The sequence below is a fragment of the Vipera berus genome (genome assembly GCF_964194415.1).
Source record: "Vipera berus genome assembly, chromosome: 2".
NCBI classification, from domain to species: domain Eukaryota; kingdom Metazoa; phylum Chordata; class Lepidosauria; order Squamata; family Viperidae; genus Vipera; species Vipera berus.
In genome coordinates this window covers 152,196,824-152,214,538 of record NC_138203.1, presented here as the reverse complement: position 1 = coordinate 152,214,538, position 17,715 = coordinate 152,196,824, and the positions used below count along the sequence as shown (strand labels likewise).

The following is a 17,715-nucleotide window of genomic DNA, read 5'->3' as shown; positions in this document are numbered from 1 at the left end:
CCAGCTGTACACCGAGAGAAGGAAAATGTCACGGAACAAGGCAGTCCCATTTCAGAACACAGCTTGTGGAAGAACCCGAAAACAATAGCACACTTTAACATATCAAAGTTCTTAGAAACAGGAATACCAGCAAAACTAGAAAACAGACTGTTGTAGAGTTTCGTGACCTGAAGCCCATCACAAAAAAAAGCTCAATTTGAAAAATTGCTCCTAGGAGTTGGGCTTCTTATTTGCAAGGATAATGGGGAAGGAAAAAGTGAAAAGCAAATTCAATCAGAATAGAGCTGGAAGGGACCTCGGAGGTCTTCTAGTCCGGTCCTCTGCTCGAGCAGGAGACCCTTACAGAATCACAGAGTTGGAAGGGACCTCGGAGGTCTTCTAGTCCAACCCCCTGCACAAGCAGGAGAACCTTACAGAAGTACAGTGTGGTTTTTTTTTTACGAATTATGAAATTACAAGAAGGAACGATAATCCCACTTGAGTCCAAGAAATAAAATACATCTAATAGATGTGGCTTAGGCCCCTATCAAAATATGGATAACACATGGGGATTATGGGAGAAATGCATAGGAAAAAAGTCCCCGCTACGTCAATTAGTTATCTCCAAAAACTCCCACCCCGTATCGGATTCCTTATTTCTCCTGGTAAAACCCTTCTACAGCCACAGTATGCAGAGTTATATAGTTTGGAAGCTAGAGAATTTGGTTATCCCATGCTCCACACCATTCTGGGTGGTTGTGCAGGAGATACCTGGATAATTTTTTAAGAGATCATTTGAAGGGGGAGAAATTCTCCCAAGTTAAGAAAGCTGAGTAATTTGTGTCCCAGCCCTATAACTTTGTGACACTAGACAGCACTGTAGTTCCTCCTTTTGCAGCCAGGGAGATCAATTCCTCACCTTCTTGTCTAAGGCTTTGTACAAGTTTTCGATCTGAAGCGCCTCCCCACATTTTCTTAGACCGCCCATCCCAGGATTTTTGGTCCTTGTCATTTCCAGGATCCTCCTTGGCCAGTTCTTCTTCTTCTTCTTCTTCTTCTTCATAATCCAAGTCATCCTTTTCCTCTTCCTCTTCCTCTTCCTCTTCACCATCTCTCTCAGCCAGGTCAGGCACCTCAGAATCTTTGGGGAACGAGGCTTTATTCTGAAAGAAAGAAACTAAGTCCATCTCTTAAGAGTACAGAACAGCAGGAGATGCTAAATTAGGGTGTTCCTCCTTCAATAATCCACACTAAAGAGAAAAAGAACCATCACTTCAGATGTAATAATGGCAGTCTTATCAACCCCAGTATTTTTGGCTGACTCAAATTAGTTTCTTAGAGGACATTTAACATAAAAAGAAAGATTTTGGAAATCCCTTGTGCTACCTTTGTTTTAACTGATATTTTGAAAGGCTCAGTTAGAAAAGATTGACAGATTGAAGGAAATGTCAATTTGACTAGAACAGGGGTCTTCAAACTTGGCCCTTCCTTTTATGACTTGTGGACTTCAACTCCCAGAATTCCTCAACCAGGTACACTGGCTGAGGAATTCTGGGAGTTGAAGTCCACAAATCATAAAAGGAAGGGCCAAGTTTGAAGACCCCTGGACTAGAACAACAATTCTGCTATTGGGAGAAAGAATGGATGTTCAAAGAAGTAGAGCAGAAGGAAAGAAGAAAGCTCAAAGATCAACTATGGAGATTCCTAGTCATCCAGGTCATAGTTGTCCCAAAGGTGCTTTTTCGAGAGCAACTGGACTTTCTCTGTTTTTCCTTGAAGACATTTCGCTTCTCATCCAAGAACCTTCTTCAGCTCTTGACAGTTGCCTCTTGAAAAAGGACCTTTGGCAGAAAACTCAAAGAAGATCATATCTGAGAATCTGCATCCGTGAGAGCAAACTCAAAGAAGATCATATCTGAGAATCTGCATCCGTGAGAGCAATATATATATATATATATATATATATATATATATATATATATATATATATATATATATATATATATATATATATGTTTAAGTATTTGTCAAGGCTTTTTGAATGGACCTTGCTAATTAACTCTTTCATTCCTGTTTTGGCCCGGCTCAGGGCTTATCCACAGGAACTAGTCAACTTATGACAGCTCATTATTTGTGCAAATTATTCAAATTGCTAATAAAGAATTTGGGAGGCTAAGATGATCATTTCGAACTCATTTATGTTCTCATCAGTTAGTCATACCCTTTATCTGAGATTCGAACCCGGGCTGATTGTATATCAGGAAGTGTTTTAACCTCCTGAGCCACAGGTTCTGTCTCTCTTATATTAGCTGGAAGGCAAGGCAAATGTATGTTTAAGTATTTGTCAAGGCTTTTTGAATGGACCTTGCTAATTAACTCTTTCATTCCTGTTTTGGCCCGGCTCAGGGCTTATCCACAGGAACTAGTCAACTTATGACAGCTCATTATTTGTGCAAATTATTCAAATTGCTAATAAAGAATTTGGGAGGCTAAGATGATCATTTCGAACTCATTTATGTTCTCATCAGTTAGTCATACCCTTTATCTGAGATTCGAACCCGGGCTGATTGTATATCAGGAAGTGTTTTAACCTCCTGAGCCACAGGTTCTGTCTCTCTTATATTAGCTGGAAGGCAAGGCAAATGTATGTTTAAGTATTTGTCAAGGCTTTTTGAATGGACCTTGCTAATTAACTCTTTCATTCCTGTTTTGGCCCGGCTCAGGGCTTATCCACAGGAACTAGTCAACTTATGACAGCTCATTATTTGTGCAAATTATTCAAATTGCTAATAAAGAATTTGGGAGGCTAAGATGATCATTTCGAACTCATTTATGTTCTCATCAGTTAGTCATACCCTTTATCTGAGATTCGAAAAGCCATTCAAAAAGCCTTGACAAATACTTAAACATACATTTGCCTTGCCTTCCAGCTAATATAAGAGAGACAGAACCTGTGGCTCAGGAGGTTAAAACACTTCCTGATATACAATCAGCCCGGGTTCGAATCTCAGATAAAGGGTATGACTAACTGATGAGAACATAAATGAGTTCGAAATGATCATCTTAGCCTCCCAAATTCTTTATTAGCAATTTGAATAATTTGCACAAATAATGAGCTGTCATAAGTTGACTAGTTCCTGTGGATAAGCCCTGAGCCGGGCCAAAACAGGAATGAAAGAGTTAATTAGCAAGGTCCATTCAAAAAGCCTTGACAAATACTTAAACATACATTTGCCTTGCCTTCCAGCTAATATAAGAGAGACAGAACCTGTGGCTCAGGAGGTTAAAACACTTCCTGATATACAATCAGCCCGGGTTCGAATCTCAGATAAAGGGTATGACTAACTGATGAGAACATAAATGAGTTCGAAATGATCATCTTAGCCTCCCAAATTCTTTATTAGCAATTTGAATAATTTGCACAAATAATGAGCTGTCATAAGTTGACTAGTTCCTGTGGATAAGCCCTGAGCCGGGCCAAAACAGGAATGAAAGAGTTAATTAGCAAGGTCCATTCAAAAAGCCTTGACAAATACTTAAACATACATTTGCCTTGCCTTCCAGCTAATATAAGAGAGACAGAACCTGTGGCTCAGGAGGTTAAAACACTTCCTGATATACAATCAGCCCGGGTTCGAATCTCAGATAAAGGGTATGACTAACTGATGAGAACATAAATGAGTTCGAAATGATCATCTTAGCCTCCCAAATTCTTTATTAGCAATTTGAATAATTTGCACAAATAATGAGCTGTCATAAGTTGACTAGTTCCTGTGGATAAGCCCTGAGCCGGGCCAAAACAGGAATGAAAGAGTTAATTAGCAAGGTCCATTCAAAAAGCCTTGACAAATACTTAAACATACATTTGCCTTGCCTTCCAGCTAATATAAGAGAGACAGAACCTGTGGCTCAGGAGGTTAAAACACTTCCTGATATACAATCAGCCCGGGTTCGAATCTCAGATAAAGGGTATGACTAACTGATGAGAACATAAATGAGTTCGAAATGATCATCTTAGCCTCCCAAATTCTTTATTAGCAATTTGAATAATTTGCACAAATAATGAGCTGTCATAAGTTGACTAGTTCCTGTGGATAAGCCCTGAGCCGGGCCAAAACAGGAATGAAAGAGTTAATTAGCAAGGTCCATTCAAAAAGCCTTGACAAATACTTAAACATACATTTGCCTTGCCTTCCAGCTAATATAAGAGAGACAGAACCTGTGGCTCAGGAGGTTAAAACACTTCCTGATATACAATCAGCCCGGGTTCGAATCTCAGATAAAGGGTATGACTAACTGATGAGAACATAAATGAGTTCGAAATGATCATCTTAGCCTCCCAAATTCTTTATTAGCAATTTGAATAATTTGCACAAATAATGAGCTGTCATAAGTTGACTAGTTCCTGTGGATAAGCCCTGAGCCGGGCCAAAACAGGAATGAAAGAGTTAATTAGCAAGGTCCATTCAAAAAGCCTTGACAAATACTTAAACATACATTTGCCTTGCCTTCCAGCTAATATAAGAGAGACAGAACCTGTGGCTCAGGAGGTTAAAACACTTCCTGATATACAATCAGCCCGGGTTCGAATCTCAGATAAAGGGTATGACTAACTGATGAGAACATAAATGAGTTCGAAATGATCATCTTAGCCTCCCAAATTCTTTATTAGCAATTTGAATAATTTGCACATATATATATATATATATATATATATATATATATATATATATATATATATATATATATATATTTTGTTGTTGTTAGCTGCGAAGTCGTGTCCGACCCATCGCGACCCTATGGACAACATTCCTCCAGGCCTTCCTGTCCTCTACCATCTTCTGGAGTCCATTTAAGCTCTATATATATATATATATATATATATATATATATATATATATATATATATATATATATATATATATATATATATATATATATATATATATATATCCCTTCCCTCCTACTATTAAATAAATCAAACTAGCCCAGGATTTATCATGCTGTAGATGGATATATGTGGGCGTGCTCAAATTGTCAAAGTGAGGTGTGAAGATAGAAAAAAGGGTGGTGTGTGTGTGTGTGTGTGTGTGTGTGTATAGCATACCGCTCTAAGGGAACCAGATTTGCGCTTGCGCTTCTTGTAAAGTTCCTTGCGATCAGACACCAGCCCTATGCTAAGCATCTTCTCAGTAATGCGGGCTTTGGATCGTTTTGCTGTGATGTGCTTCATTACATTGGATAGGATATCTACAGAGGAAGAAAAGAGGCAAAGGCAGTGTGAGCAAACAGAAGGAGTATAGCAGCATATTCAGTTCCCCTTCAAGAGACTACCTGTAATTATTTCAGAGAAGCCAGTTCAAAACTTGGTGATGGGGAGACAGAGACTGACAAATAGAGATGAGTAACTCTTAGCTTTAGGAGGCTCACTGGAAAATAATCCCTCCGCAGTAGAGAATTCACCACCAAAAAAAAAAAGTGTGTGGGTAGCCTTAAAGAAGTTTCTGGTCCCAGCTCCTTCATCCCCAGCCGGCTTATCTCATTCCTCCAGACACAAGAGCTCTACTGTGTTGGCTGTAGATGAAACTGCTGCCAGCCAGCCAGGCACTCTCACCATCGGAGTCGCGGAACTCCTCAAAGAGCCTGCGAAGCTCTAGCTCCTGATCCTCGGTCCATAGCACAATGCGAACCCCTTTCCTGCTGAAAGAAATAAACCGGGCTTGTCACTACAGTACCGGTTAAAACAGCCTGCCTTTGCAACAAAAAATGCCCAAGAGTTGGATTTGTCTGGCAAAGTGTAGAGTCTTGTTTTTTTTTCAAAGGTGTCTCTAGAACGCAATCTTCTAATTGAGAAAGGCAATATTTTGGCTGCTAAGGGCCCGTGTTAAGTTTGTTGGGCAACATAAGCCACACTGGACAGAATGATAATAACAGCCAAATGAACGGGGCTAGGATTTCTAGGGAGGAGGCAAAATGGGGGGGGGTATTACGGTCTGTTTTGTTTTCTAAGTCAGAGGTCCCCAATCTTTTGGGCACCAGGGACCGGTTCCGTAGAGAGAGGTTTTTCCACGGAGCGGACAGGGGTGTGATTTTGTGTGCTGCCTGCATCCCGTGGATGGGGCTTTGCTTCTTTGTTCGGACCGGTTGCTGGCATGCCACAGCTCAGTACTGGTCCACGGACCGGGGGTTGGGGACCCCTGTTCTAAGTGGGTCAAAATTACGGTAGTTCTCATTTAACTAATTTCCAAAGCAATAATGGCACTGAACAAATGGTACTTATGATCAGTCCTTGAAGTTCCAGTTGTCCTAGCATCCCCACGGTCACATAATCACAATCTGGGAGTTTGGCTACTGCCTCACACTTACGATAGCTGCAGTGTCCTGTAGTCACATGATCATCATTTGCGATGTTCCCTGGCAGCTTCCCTCAAGTAAAGTCAATACGGAAGCTGGCAGGAAAGGTTGCAAGTTGCTCTGCCAAGTTACTTGCCTGCTATCTTGCTTGGCAGCTGCCACCCCTGACCCGGCTGCACTGTAGCTGCCTGCGAGTCACTTGGGATTCACTTAACTACCCATGATCCTCATTTAACAATGGCAAGAGGGAGTGCCGGGATTGCCATCACCAAGTGATGCAGTCCCACGGTGTCGCTCTTTATGACCACATTGCTTAACAATGGAAATTCTGGTCCTAATTACCATCGTTGACCAAGAACTATCTTCATATATATATATCCTTGTTTTATTTGTAAAATACATTTTAGAGCCATCCATCTCAAGAACATGACTCTGGAGGGCTCACGATAAAATAAATAAATAAAAATGTATACAAATACAAAATAGGAAATAAAACACACAGCAGTTGAAGCGTCATAAAAGCCCATCAGCAAAACCAGGAAATGAGCTCCATCGGTCCCCAGGACACCAGGCCTAAGTGCATGTCAGGAAATTACATCAATTTATTGTCTTTAAAGCACTCGAATAACTTGCAAGCCAGGATGCTTATCCCTATTCCATGTACGTACTCAGGAGTTAAGCCCTGAATGAAACTTTGTTTGGAGTATGTGCTAAGCTTGCAGCTCCAGTGTTAAGTGCGTTAGTGAAATATGGAAACAAAATCAATAAAGTTCCACGGGACTGTTCTTAAATATACTTCCCACATCTCCCTCGCCATGTTTGGAGAGGCCAGGGGCTGAGGACAATGCTGTCCCAGGCCCCTCAGGCACCGAGGAGGTGGTCGACCAGAGGGAAGAGCTGCCTGCCCTCACAGACGCGGGGGAGGATCAGCCGCTGACAGGCGGTGGTGCTGATAGGCAGCTGGTCTCCTCTGATAAGGAACAACTGCCTCCTCTCCGCTTGATCCAAAGGCAAGGAGAGCAGAGCAGAGGCAAGGCCAAAGAAGGGCTGCAAGGCTACTCGGGAGGAGGCCGCCCCACCCCCCTCCTCACAAGGAACACCAGGAGGGGATTAACTTAAGGAGAAGCCATGGGGAGTTAATCTTTGCCAGGAACAATTGTTTGCTTTGGCTTACACTCCCCTGACTTCGACTAGCATCTGTTGCCGTTTGCCTTGCCTTGCTTGGAAGATTGCTCTTTGCCCTTTGCCTTGGACCTTGCCCCTGTTTTGTGGACTGCTTCTAGCCTTTGCTTTGCTGTGCCCTTTGAACTGCTTCTTGCCTTGGACCTTTTCTTTGCCCTGAGCACTGCACTGTCTTGTACCTGGACTCCGCCTTGTGGTCTGGACTTGGAACCCTGGGCCTTGCCCTGTGATCACACACTCCTGCTCTGCAGACCTTATTTGTACTACAGTGGCCGTTGTCTGGGGGACGGAGGGTGGCCGCCCTGGAGGTAGCATGGAGGTGGAGCCGTACCGGTTGTTGGAGGGCCGTTTGCTGGATCATTTGTTGAGAGAAATAAACAATTTTCTAGAGGCTTGCCTTGCCTTGACCACCTGAGTCACAACACGTCCATATGCATCCAAATTGATTCATGCCCATCATCGTTTGTTTTTTTTTTAAAAATCTGTTTATGAAGAGCCTGAAATCATGAGAAGTGTTAACGTGACCTACCGCTCCTGAGGAAAGTCTCGCATGCTGCTCACCAACCCCAAGCGCACAAGTTTCCTGGCCACCTGCTTTCGTCCCCGGTGATGAGAGCTGAGATGTGACAGGATGTTGTCAAGCACATCTTCACCTGGGGTTGAAAAACAAGACTTGAGAGGAACAAAAGGCCTGGTGCTTGGACTTTGGCTGAGGTGGTGGAGAGAAGGAAAAGACCTGGGTTGGGCACTGAAAAAAGTGACTTATGGCCACTTTTCACACTTACAACTGTTGCGGCATCCCCACAGTCACATGATCAAAATTCGAGCACTTGGCAACTGGCGTGTGTCTATCTGGTCCCCACTTGTTACCTTCCTAGCTGGCTTCCAACAAGCAAAGTCACTGAGGGAAGTTGGATTTGCTTAAATGAGCATGATTCACTTAACAGCACTGATTCGCTTAACAGTAATGGCAAAAAGGTCATAAAAGTAAAGGTAAAGGTTCCCCCACACATGCGTGCTAGTCGTTTCTGACTCTAGGGGCCGGTGCTCATCTCTGTTCCAAAGCCGAAGAGCCAGCGCTTGTCCGAGGACGTCTCTGTGGTTATGTGGCCGGCATGACTAGACGCCAAAGGCGCACAGAGCGCTGTTACCTTCCCACCGTAGTGGTCCCTATTTTTCTACTTGCATTTTTACGTGCTTTCGAACTGCTAGGTTGGCAGAAGCTGGGACGAGTAACAGGCACTCACTCTGTTACGTGGCACTCTGGATTCGACCCGCCAAACTGCTGACCTTCAGATCGACAAGCTCAGTGTCCTAACCCACTGAGCTACCGCGTCCCTCAAAAAGGTCATACAATGGGCAAAACTCACTTAAGAACTGAGAGAGAGAGAGAGAGAGAGAGAGAGAGAGAGAGAGAGAGAGAGAGAGAGAGAGAGAGAGAGAACGAGAGAACGAGAACACATACACACACTTCCTTTCCCTTATTTTCTTTAGGAGAACAAAATGTGAATGATACCTTCATGTTTAAAGTTGCATTAACAGACCATACTCTGACAATGCAGCCTGACATGCCAAGATAAAAGCATCATGCTAATGCTGCCTTCTATTCAACTATGGAAAAACATTTATTAATTTAGATTATTTATACAGCTTCCCATCTCATAAAGCGACTCTGGGAGGCTTACAAGATTAAAAACAAACCCAGCAGAGAATCTAAACCCCCAGGACCAGCACTCACCTGCACCTTTAGAACAGTAGTGCCCGGCTTTAGAGCAGGTTGGAATTTGAGAACCTATCAACTGAAGAACGGCACCTTGGAAGATCAACCCAGAGATTGCTTCTGAAAAAGTTTGGAAATCTCTTCTCTCAGAAACTTCTCTTTCATTTCAAAACTAGGACTCCAAAAAAAGAGGAGTCAGGAATACACTGGAGACTGTTCTGCAGTGGGCCACCAAATAAGAGTCTTCCTCATGGGGGTCCCAAATTTTTCTTATAAAAGTTTCAGCTCACCCCAAGCGCTCAATTACATTTTCACCCGCCACAGAATGGAAAGGCCCTTCAATGAGCTTTGATCTTGCACGCTTATTAGCTGGCTTTTCTTCCCTGCAACTAGGTACCCACCTTCCATTTCTTTATACTTGTGGTAGAGCTCCTGAAGTTCTTCCTCCTCCTCTTCAGTCCAGTGGGAGGCCTTGCGCGCATTAGAACTGCGAAGGAAAAGGATATCCTAGTGAGAAAATTTCCCCATGAAATATTATCTAAAATTTGAACATTTCTGTAGACAGAAAAAGCATTCACTGGGTTTCTGATTTATGTAGAACTGATGGCATCCAGCAAAAATAACTTAGTGATTGTTTGATATGGCTTCCTATATGTTGATATAGAGGGACGCGGTGGCTCAGTGGGTTAGGACGCTGAGCTTGTCAATCTGAAGGTCGGCAGTTTGGCGGGTCGAATCCCGAGTGCCGCGTAACACAGTGAGCGCCTATTACTCGTCCCAGCTTCTGCCAACCTAGCAGTTCGAAAGCACGTAAAAATGCAAGTAGAAAAATAGGGACCACTACAGTGGGAAGGTAACAGTGTTCCGTGCGCCTTTGGCGTCTAGTCATGCCAGCCACATGACCACGGAGATGTCCTCGGACAAGCGCTGGCTCTTCGGCTTTGAAACGGAGATGAGCACCGGCCCCTAGAGTCGGAAACGACTAGCACGCATGTGCGGGGGAACCTTTACCTTTACCTATGTTGATATAAAGTTAACATGTCGTCTGCCAGGTAGGGTTTACAGGTGAAAACCAGCACCCTGATTTGCACCCATAAACCTATCACATGCACATCCACACATGTCCTTATATCCTGAAAGCCTGTTTGATCAAAGAAATTAGAGAAGCTGTCTTTTTTCCCCATCACAACTTTAGCATCCTGGATATGAGGTAGCAACTCCTGGTTTTCCTTTCTATTTTTCTAGGTCAAATCAATGGCTGAAACAAAAGCAGCTTTTGATAGGACTCTGGCTAGCCACCCCCCCCCAACCCCCGGCCTTTAAAATGCACAACTTTCTTAAACCATGGTTCCCCTATTTTGAGAACAATGTCTAAATGGCTGAAGGTACTTCCTTCTGTTGTTCAATTCTTAACTACAGACAATACTATGGGGGTAGCAATCTAGCATCCAGTGCAACAGTGCTCAAAATGTCCTCCACCCCTAGAAATTAGGTGCTAACCAAAATCCCAAAGCTCACCTTCCATCTTCCTGTAATACCGTGTAGCCTTCGGTCATTTCTCGAACCACAGCTGTGCTTTTCCAGAATAACAGTTCCATGTAGGCTTTTTTATTGGTCGATGCCAATGTGAAAAATTTGCCCACAATGTATTTGGCAAAGGTCACCAGCTCCTAAAATTTACAGGTATTTTGTTTTGTTTGTTGTAAGTCCAAAAGCGCAAGATAAAAAATGGTCCTCACTTAACGTTTACTCTTTCAGTGACTATACAAAGTTTCAGTGAAGCTGAATAACGGGGACTTACAATAAGACCTCATAGTTGTAATCATTGCTGTATCCCCAGTTACATGGTCATGGTTCATGTGCTTGGCTACTGGATCGTAATTAACAATATCACAGCATCCTGTGGTCATCTGATTTCCATAGGCCAGACATGTCAAACTCACGACGTCACGTGACATCATGCAACATATCGGGACGTTTTTGCCATTGCCAGCAATGGGGTGGGCATGGCTTCCGGATGACGCTCTGGCCCGCAGGCCGGCAGTTTGACACCCCTGCCATAGGCAATCTTCACTACCAGCTTCAGATAAGCAAAGTTAATGGAGTTGTAAATGCTGTTCACATGATTACAAGGTGTTGTGACCACATGGGATTCACCTACCAATGGCAAGTGTCATACAGAAAGTCAGAGAATCACATGACATTGTGCCTTATGATCCTGTCGCTTAGCGACAGAGTCCCCAGTCCCAATTATTCTTAATAAGGGAGGGCTAACTACATTTCTAGGGACGCGGTGACTCAGTGGGTTAGGACACTGAGCTTGTGGATCAGAAGGTCGGCAGTTTGGCGGGTCGAATCCCGAGTGCCGCGTAACAGAGTGAGCGCCTGTTACTCGTCCCAGCTTCTGCCAACCTAGCAGTTCGAAAGCACGTAAAAATGCAAGTAGAAAAATAGGGACCACTCCGGTGGGAAGGTAACAGCGTTCCGTGCGCCTTTGACGTCTAGTCATGCCGGCCATATGACCACGGAGACGTCCTCGGACAAGCGCTGGCTCTTTGGCTTTGAAACGGAGATGAGCACCGGCCCCTAGAGTCGGAAACGACTAGCACGCATGTGCGGGGGAACCTTTACCTTTACCTTACAACTACATTTCTACAGTCAATGTTTAGAAGCATTTCATTAAAGAAAATTCTTCTTTTCTAAAGGATGTGGGCAGTTCAGAAATGTGAATGAGTGAATGAATGAATGAATGAACGAAATGTTCCCTTGCCTTCCCAGTGAAGCAGATTGCTGACCTGTATTCTGTATATTTTTTAGTTTTGCTGAGGGATATTGTACTAGATGGGAGAAAGTAGGATGCATGTCCAAATTAAGAATACAGAAAAAGGTTTTTGAAATTTGGAATATACATTTATTTATGTGTGTGTGTGAGGATTCTGGATTAAAAAGTCAATTATCTTTGCAGACATCTTTTCCACAGGTGTTGTGGTCTGATTTCCATATTCAAATAAGGCTTTGAAAAAGAACTGCATGGTTAGGAATTCTGAAATCTGAAATCCCAATATACCCTATCTTTCTCCACTGGAAGAAGCTTATTAGGACTGCAAGATTCTGTGTTCTGCTGTTCTTAAATCAAAGATGGTATCCTGCAGCTTCAGAGCTGCAAGTAAGCCCATGATAGCATGATTCATATATTTTAAGCTGCAATTGAAGTCTTGAAATATCTTTATAGTTTTTTTTTAAAAAGCACCCACTTTGATCCAGGCAATTTATATTACAGGTAGTCCTTGACTTAGAACTATTCATTTAGTGATTGTTCAAAGTTGCAATGGCACTGAAAAAAGTGACTTAAGACCGCTTGGCAACTGGTATGTATTTACGATGATTGCCATATCCCAGGGTCATGTGATCACCTTTTGCAGGGGTGTCAAACTCAATTTCATTGAGGGCCGCATCAGCATTGCGGTTGCCCTCAAGGGGCCGGGTGGGTGTGGCCTGGGTGGGCGTGGCTAGAGTGCGTATGGCATACTGGGTGGGCATGGCCAGCTCTACATCGTTCGCATCAAGGGTGCCTATGGGGGCCTGGGCAGGAGTGGGACAGATCTGAGGGTCTCTGGCAGAAGGAGGGTCTCTGGGCCAGGGCCAAGGCAGTGGGGGCCGTTCCCTCACTGTTTCCAGGATGGCTTCGCGGGCCGCATGAAACCACTTCGCAGGCCGGATCCGGCCCCCGGGCCTTGTGTTTGACATGTCTGACCTTTTGCATCCCTCTGATAAGCAAAATCAATGGGGAAGCCAGATTTATATCTGCGTTACTAAATTAACCACAGCATCACTTAACAACTGTGGCAAGAAAGGTCATAAAATGGGGCAAAACTCACTTAACAACTGTCTTGTTCAGCAATGGAAATTGTTTTGTGTGTGTGTGTGTGTGTGTGTTTATTTAATTGGTTTATATGGCTGCTTATCTTGTAAATGAGACTCTGGGCAGCTAACAATGCATTAAAACAATAAACACATATGCAAAATGAAAAAACCCCAAATATGTCATTAAACATGAATCCAACAGAACAGAAAAATAGAAACTACTCAACGGGCCATTTAACTTCCCAACCCTCCAAGCACTGGAACATATCCAGGTCTTCAGCGCTTTATGAATCATTGGCAAAAAAGACCAGCTCTATGGAAGACCAGCAGGGGCCAATCCGATCTTGGAGGTTGTGGGTTTTTTAAGAGGGCAAGCGCTGCTACAGAAAACACATGCGATACAGGTAGTCCTCAACTTACAACAGTTTGCAAAAACTTACAATTCAAATCTAATCTCTAATCAAACTCATAACCAACCACATCCTGTTCCACCTCACCTTATAAGCTCCAGCGGCAGGGTCGCTGAGAAGACGGTTGAAAAGGCAGAAGACCGACAGCTGAAAGAGTAAGGCCTCCATCTTGAGGTCATAGGCAATGCGGTGCAACATCTTGACCACGCAGTGATTAGTGTGGGGGGTGTTCTGTTGGTAATTTCTGAACAGCAGGACGTAGGCCTTGACTACATTAGCACTAGCAAACCTGCACCACAGGATACAGACATGAAGTCATGTTCTGGGAAACAGCAGGGGAAGATTATTTGTGCGCACACAGGCTGGAATTCGGAACATCAAGGGAATAACAACATTCAGCTTCTTCAGTAGTTTCAAATGCATCAATTACCGTTTCTAGTAGTTGTCGACTAACGTCGCTTAGCAGCCATTCAAAGTTATGACAGACCAGGCAAAGGGGGCCTTAAGATCCGATTTTGAAGTTCCAACAATTGGGCTCCCTCCATGGTCACATGACTGAACTTTGAGTGCTCAACAACAGGGCCGCAGGTATGCTCATTTGCACCGTCCCACGGTCCCATGACCAAGCTTTACAATGGTTTTGCCAAAACGGGATACGTACTTCCAGTTTTTGGCAAAAACCGCACCCAGAGAAATCCTGCTTCGCTTAATGAGCAGTGTTCGTTTTACAACAGTGGCACTCCCTTAACGGCGGCCGCAAAAAAGCTCACAACATACAACTGTAATGGGCAGACTCCATTACGGTCGTTTGTCAAGGGCTGCCTGTACTATGGGTAAGGTAAGAATGCACAGACAATTTTTGTCATCTGAAATACTCCTTGCATAGAAAAGAGCAGGGCTTTTTTTCTCATAGAACGCTCAGAACGGAGTTCCGGCACCTTTTTTGGATAGAACCTTGTAGGGTAGGCAAGGTGGGTTGTATGACATGTGTGAGTTCCGGCACCTTTTTCTTTTACAAAAAAAGCACTGGAAAAGAGGGAGAGACGGAGAAAGAACTTACCGCTTCACATAGTCTAGGAAGCTGAACTCTTTTTCAGAGACCTGCACAGATGCCAACTCTTCCTCAGCAACTTCCTCATCCTCAGCAACCTCCTCAGGCTCATCTGGGTCAGTTGCTGCTTGCCCTGAATACATGCAGGAGGTTTAAAGGAAACTGTCATTAATCCAGTTCAGAAACACAGAAATCTTGCCTGAGAAAATGGGTGTCTGTGCATACACTCATGATCCATTGTTGTGATAGCAATATGAGAAATGCCACCTCAGGGATCTGTAGTGTTGTGTTGCTGTTTAAAAAACAGTCCGGCCAGAAAAAGACCAAAGTAACCTAAACTGTTGAAAGAATCCATGAAGAGCAAGTGTAAGACAAAGTCTTAGCAATACCACTAGCAATAACACTTGAGACTTATAGACCGCTTTGCAGTGCTTTACAGCCCTCTCTAAGCAGCTTATAGAGGTCAGCCTATTGCCCCCAACAATTTGGATCCTCCTTTTACCAACTTCGGAAAGACAGAAGGCTGAGTCAACCTTGAGCCGGTCAGGATGGAACTGCTGGCAGCGGGCAGTCAGTCTGCAATACTGCATTCTAACCACTGCACCACCAGGGCTCTTTGAAAGTCTTAGTCTGAGGGAAGTGGCATACTCATGAGGAAGTATACTCACGAGGGAGGTTGGCAAAGAAGATTTGCTTCAGCAGATCCATTTCTTCAACTGGATCAACGGTGGATGATCCAAACACGTCTCCTTCAGGCCACACCTCCCTTATGGAGCAGAAGAAACGAAACTTAGCTAAGTGCAGGAGATGGGATAAATTTCTCCTCAACATCAAGCACTGCAGATACTGCAAGCAAGGTTAAACACAGAGCTACAAATATCTATCTACTACTTAGCAACTATTATTGTAAAAGTTCAGAAAATGTAACTGATTTGGGGGTGATTTATAAATCTCACATTGATACTATTGAGAAATGCAATATGTTATGAAGAAGTGGCTTCTGATCTTCTTAATAACAATTATCAGTACATTTATATTTTATCCTGTTTCTGAAGCTGTATCTTAATTTTTATTTCTTTCCACAATCTACCCTTTCAAATCATCAAATCTGTAAATCATAAATTCATTTTTCTTTTTTTCAGCAAAAAAGTCCATAAAGTTTTTCCACTCACTGATAAATTTAGTAGTTGTTCTTTCTTTAAGCAAACAAGTTGATGTTGCCACTTCTGTAAGTTCTGTCATCTTCACCAACTATTCCTCCATTATGGTACTTCACAGTCTTTCCATTTTTGCACATAAAGTAGTCTCACAAAACTGATCGTATATAAAATAATATTCTATGGCTCTTTGCTAATTGTCTGTCCATTAATCTCAATAAGAAAAGTTCTGCTTTCAGTTGAATATTAGTCTTTAAAATGTTTTGTGTCCCTGTATGCATTTGGACCCAAAATTTTCTAGCTTTTGCAAATCCACCAGGCATGATAAAATGAGCTTTTATGTTGTTCACATTTCCAACATGGATAGAAGTGCCTTTATACATTCTAGATAATTTTTCTGGAGTCACATATTAATGGTACACCAATTTATAAAATTTCTCCTTTTAAATTATAACAGTGTGAATTTTATTCCTTTCAACCACATGCTACCCCACTGTTCCATCAATATGTTATATCCAAAGTTCTTTCCCCATTTTAACATACACTCTTTAACTTGTTCATTTTTATAAATGCCTCAAGACAGGGAACATAACTAATACTCCATCATTCTCCTATTTTCCCCTCAATAACAACTCTGTTAGTGGAGCTGGGATGAGAGAAACTGACCCAGTCATCCAGATGGCTTTCATAACTAAGGCAGGACAAACTCACAGTCTCTTGGTTTCTAGGCTGGTGCTTTCACTACTACAACAAACTGGCTCCTCTGTTTCAAATTTCAACAAAGGTTTTAGCAATTATATATACATCATTTGTATATAATTCAGCGTCAAATTCTGTCTCCTGCTGCTCAATTGTCCTAATGTCTACTTTATATCTTTCTTTTAACTGTGCATATAAAAAAACCATTGAAAGTTAAATCCCTCTGCAGTCAGTTGCTCTCTTGATTTCATCTTATTATAATAGTCCTGTTCCTTAAATAAGACTGTTAACAGGATTATTTTTTGAAAAAATAAATAAACAGTCTTAGAGGATGATGTTTTGAAGAATCATGAAGCTGGAAGGGTTCGTTTGAGACCATTGAGAGTCTCTTCAGTGCAGGAATTCAGAAAATTTGCTTATGGGTTGATGAGCAGACTCTCCTACCCAGTCATTCTCCTGGTCCCATTTCCAGTTGCAGGAGAACAATAACCTGGCTGAATCAGGATAAGATGTTGCTCTGAAGTGTTGCGTGCAGACCTACAGATTTTTATCTGCAAGCTAAAAACACACCCACAGATGCATCTTTGAAGTCGCTCTCTTACCTTGCCGAGCGCAAGAGTGAGAGCGCTTCTGGTGCCTGGCCAGTTAGTAAGCTGTCCTGGATCCGTATCATGGCCTCGGCTCGCTGCTCCTCTAATGGAACCTCTGATGTGGCATCAAAAGGAATGACGTCATCTGGAGGAGACTCAAAACCCTGGCAAGAAACAGATATTGTATGGAAGCCTGTGACAGCAAGATCCCTTCCCCCCCCCACACTGGAAAAGAAAGAAATTTCAGCAGGAAATGTTACAGATCCAGACAAAAGATTCTGAATTTTGCTACAGCCAACCCAAGCAAGCTTTACATAGGTGTAAATTAATCAAGGATAAGCTGGAAAGGCATGGAATCCACATGAATGACTTGAAAAGGATGGAAAAGGCAATTCCAAGAACCATCATTCCTTCTAGCCTGCATTCTGCCCACTTTCATGAAGTTTTGAGAAACAGGACTACCCTGTAATTATTAGGAGGAACCATTTTAAAAGATTGGTTTGTTGTCTCAAAATGGGCTTGGAGGATAAAAAGAAGGGAAGAAAAACCTGGCGTGGAAAGCAGACTAGCTAGAGGCTACTAGAATGAACTGTGTGAACAAAAAGAGTAATACCACCACCCACCATCCCGTTGCTTTAGAGAAAGGAGAGAAAAAGTGCTATTGATCTGGTGTTCATATTCCTTCTACAAAGGTTGACCTGGAAACAAG

At 42.8% G+C, this 17,715-nt stretch overlaps 1 protein-coding gene across 1 annotated transcript in view; it reads right to left on the bottom strand.

The window, feature by feature from the left end:
- TIMELESS (timeless circadian regulator) overlaps nt 1-17,715 on the bottom strand; it is a 63,755-nt gene that overhangs the window by 12,796 nt on the left and 33,244 nt on the right. The window contains exons 15-24 of the mRNA XM_081321425.1: nt 17,019-17,170; nt 15,229-15,326; nt 14,570-14,693; nt 13,597-13,798; nt 10,754-10,905; nt 9,637-9,722; nt 8,045-8,168; nt 5,594-5,679; nt 5,087-5,229; nt 899-1,142 (exon numbers count right to left, since the gene is read on the bottom strand). Coding sequence (XP_081177551.1) covers nt 899-1,142; nt 5,087-5,229; nt 5,594-5,679; nt 8,045-8,168; nt 9,637-9,722; nt 10,754-10,905; nt 13,597-13,798; nt 14,570-14,693; nt 15,229-15,326; nt 17,019-17,170 — 1,411 coding nt within the window. The remainder of the gene's footprint in view (nt 1-898; nt 1,143-5,086; nt 5,230-5,593; nt 5,680-8,044; nt 8,169-9,636; nt 9,723-10,753; nt 10,906-13,596; nt 13,799-14,569; nt 14,694-15,228; nt 15,327-17,018; nt 17,171-17,715) is intronic.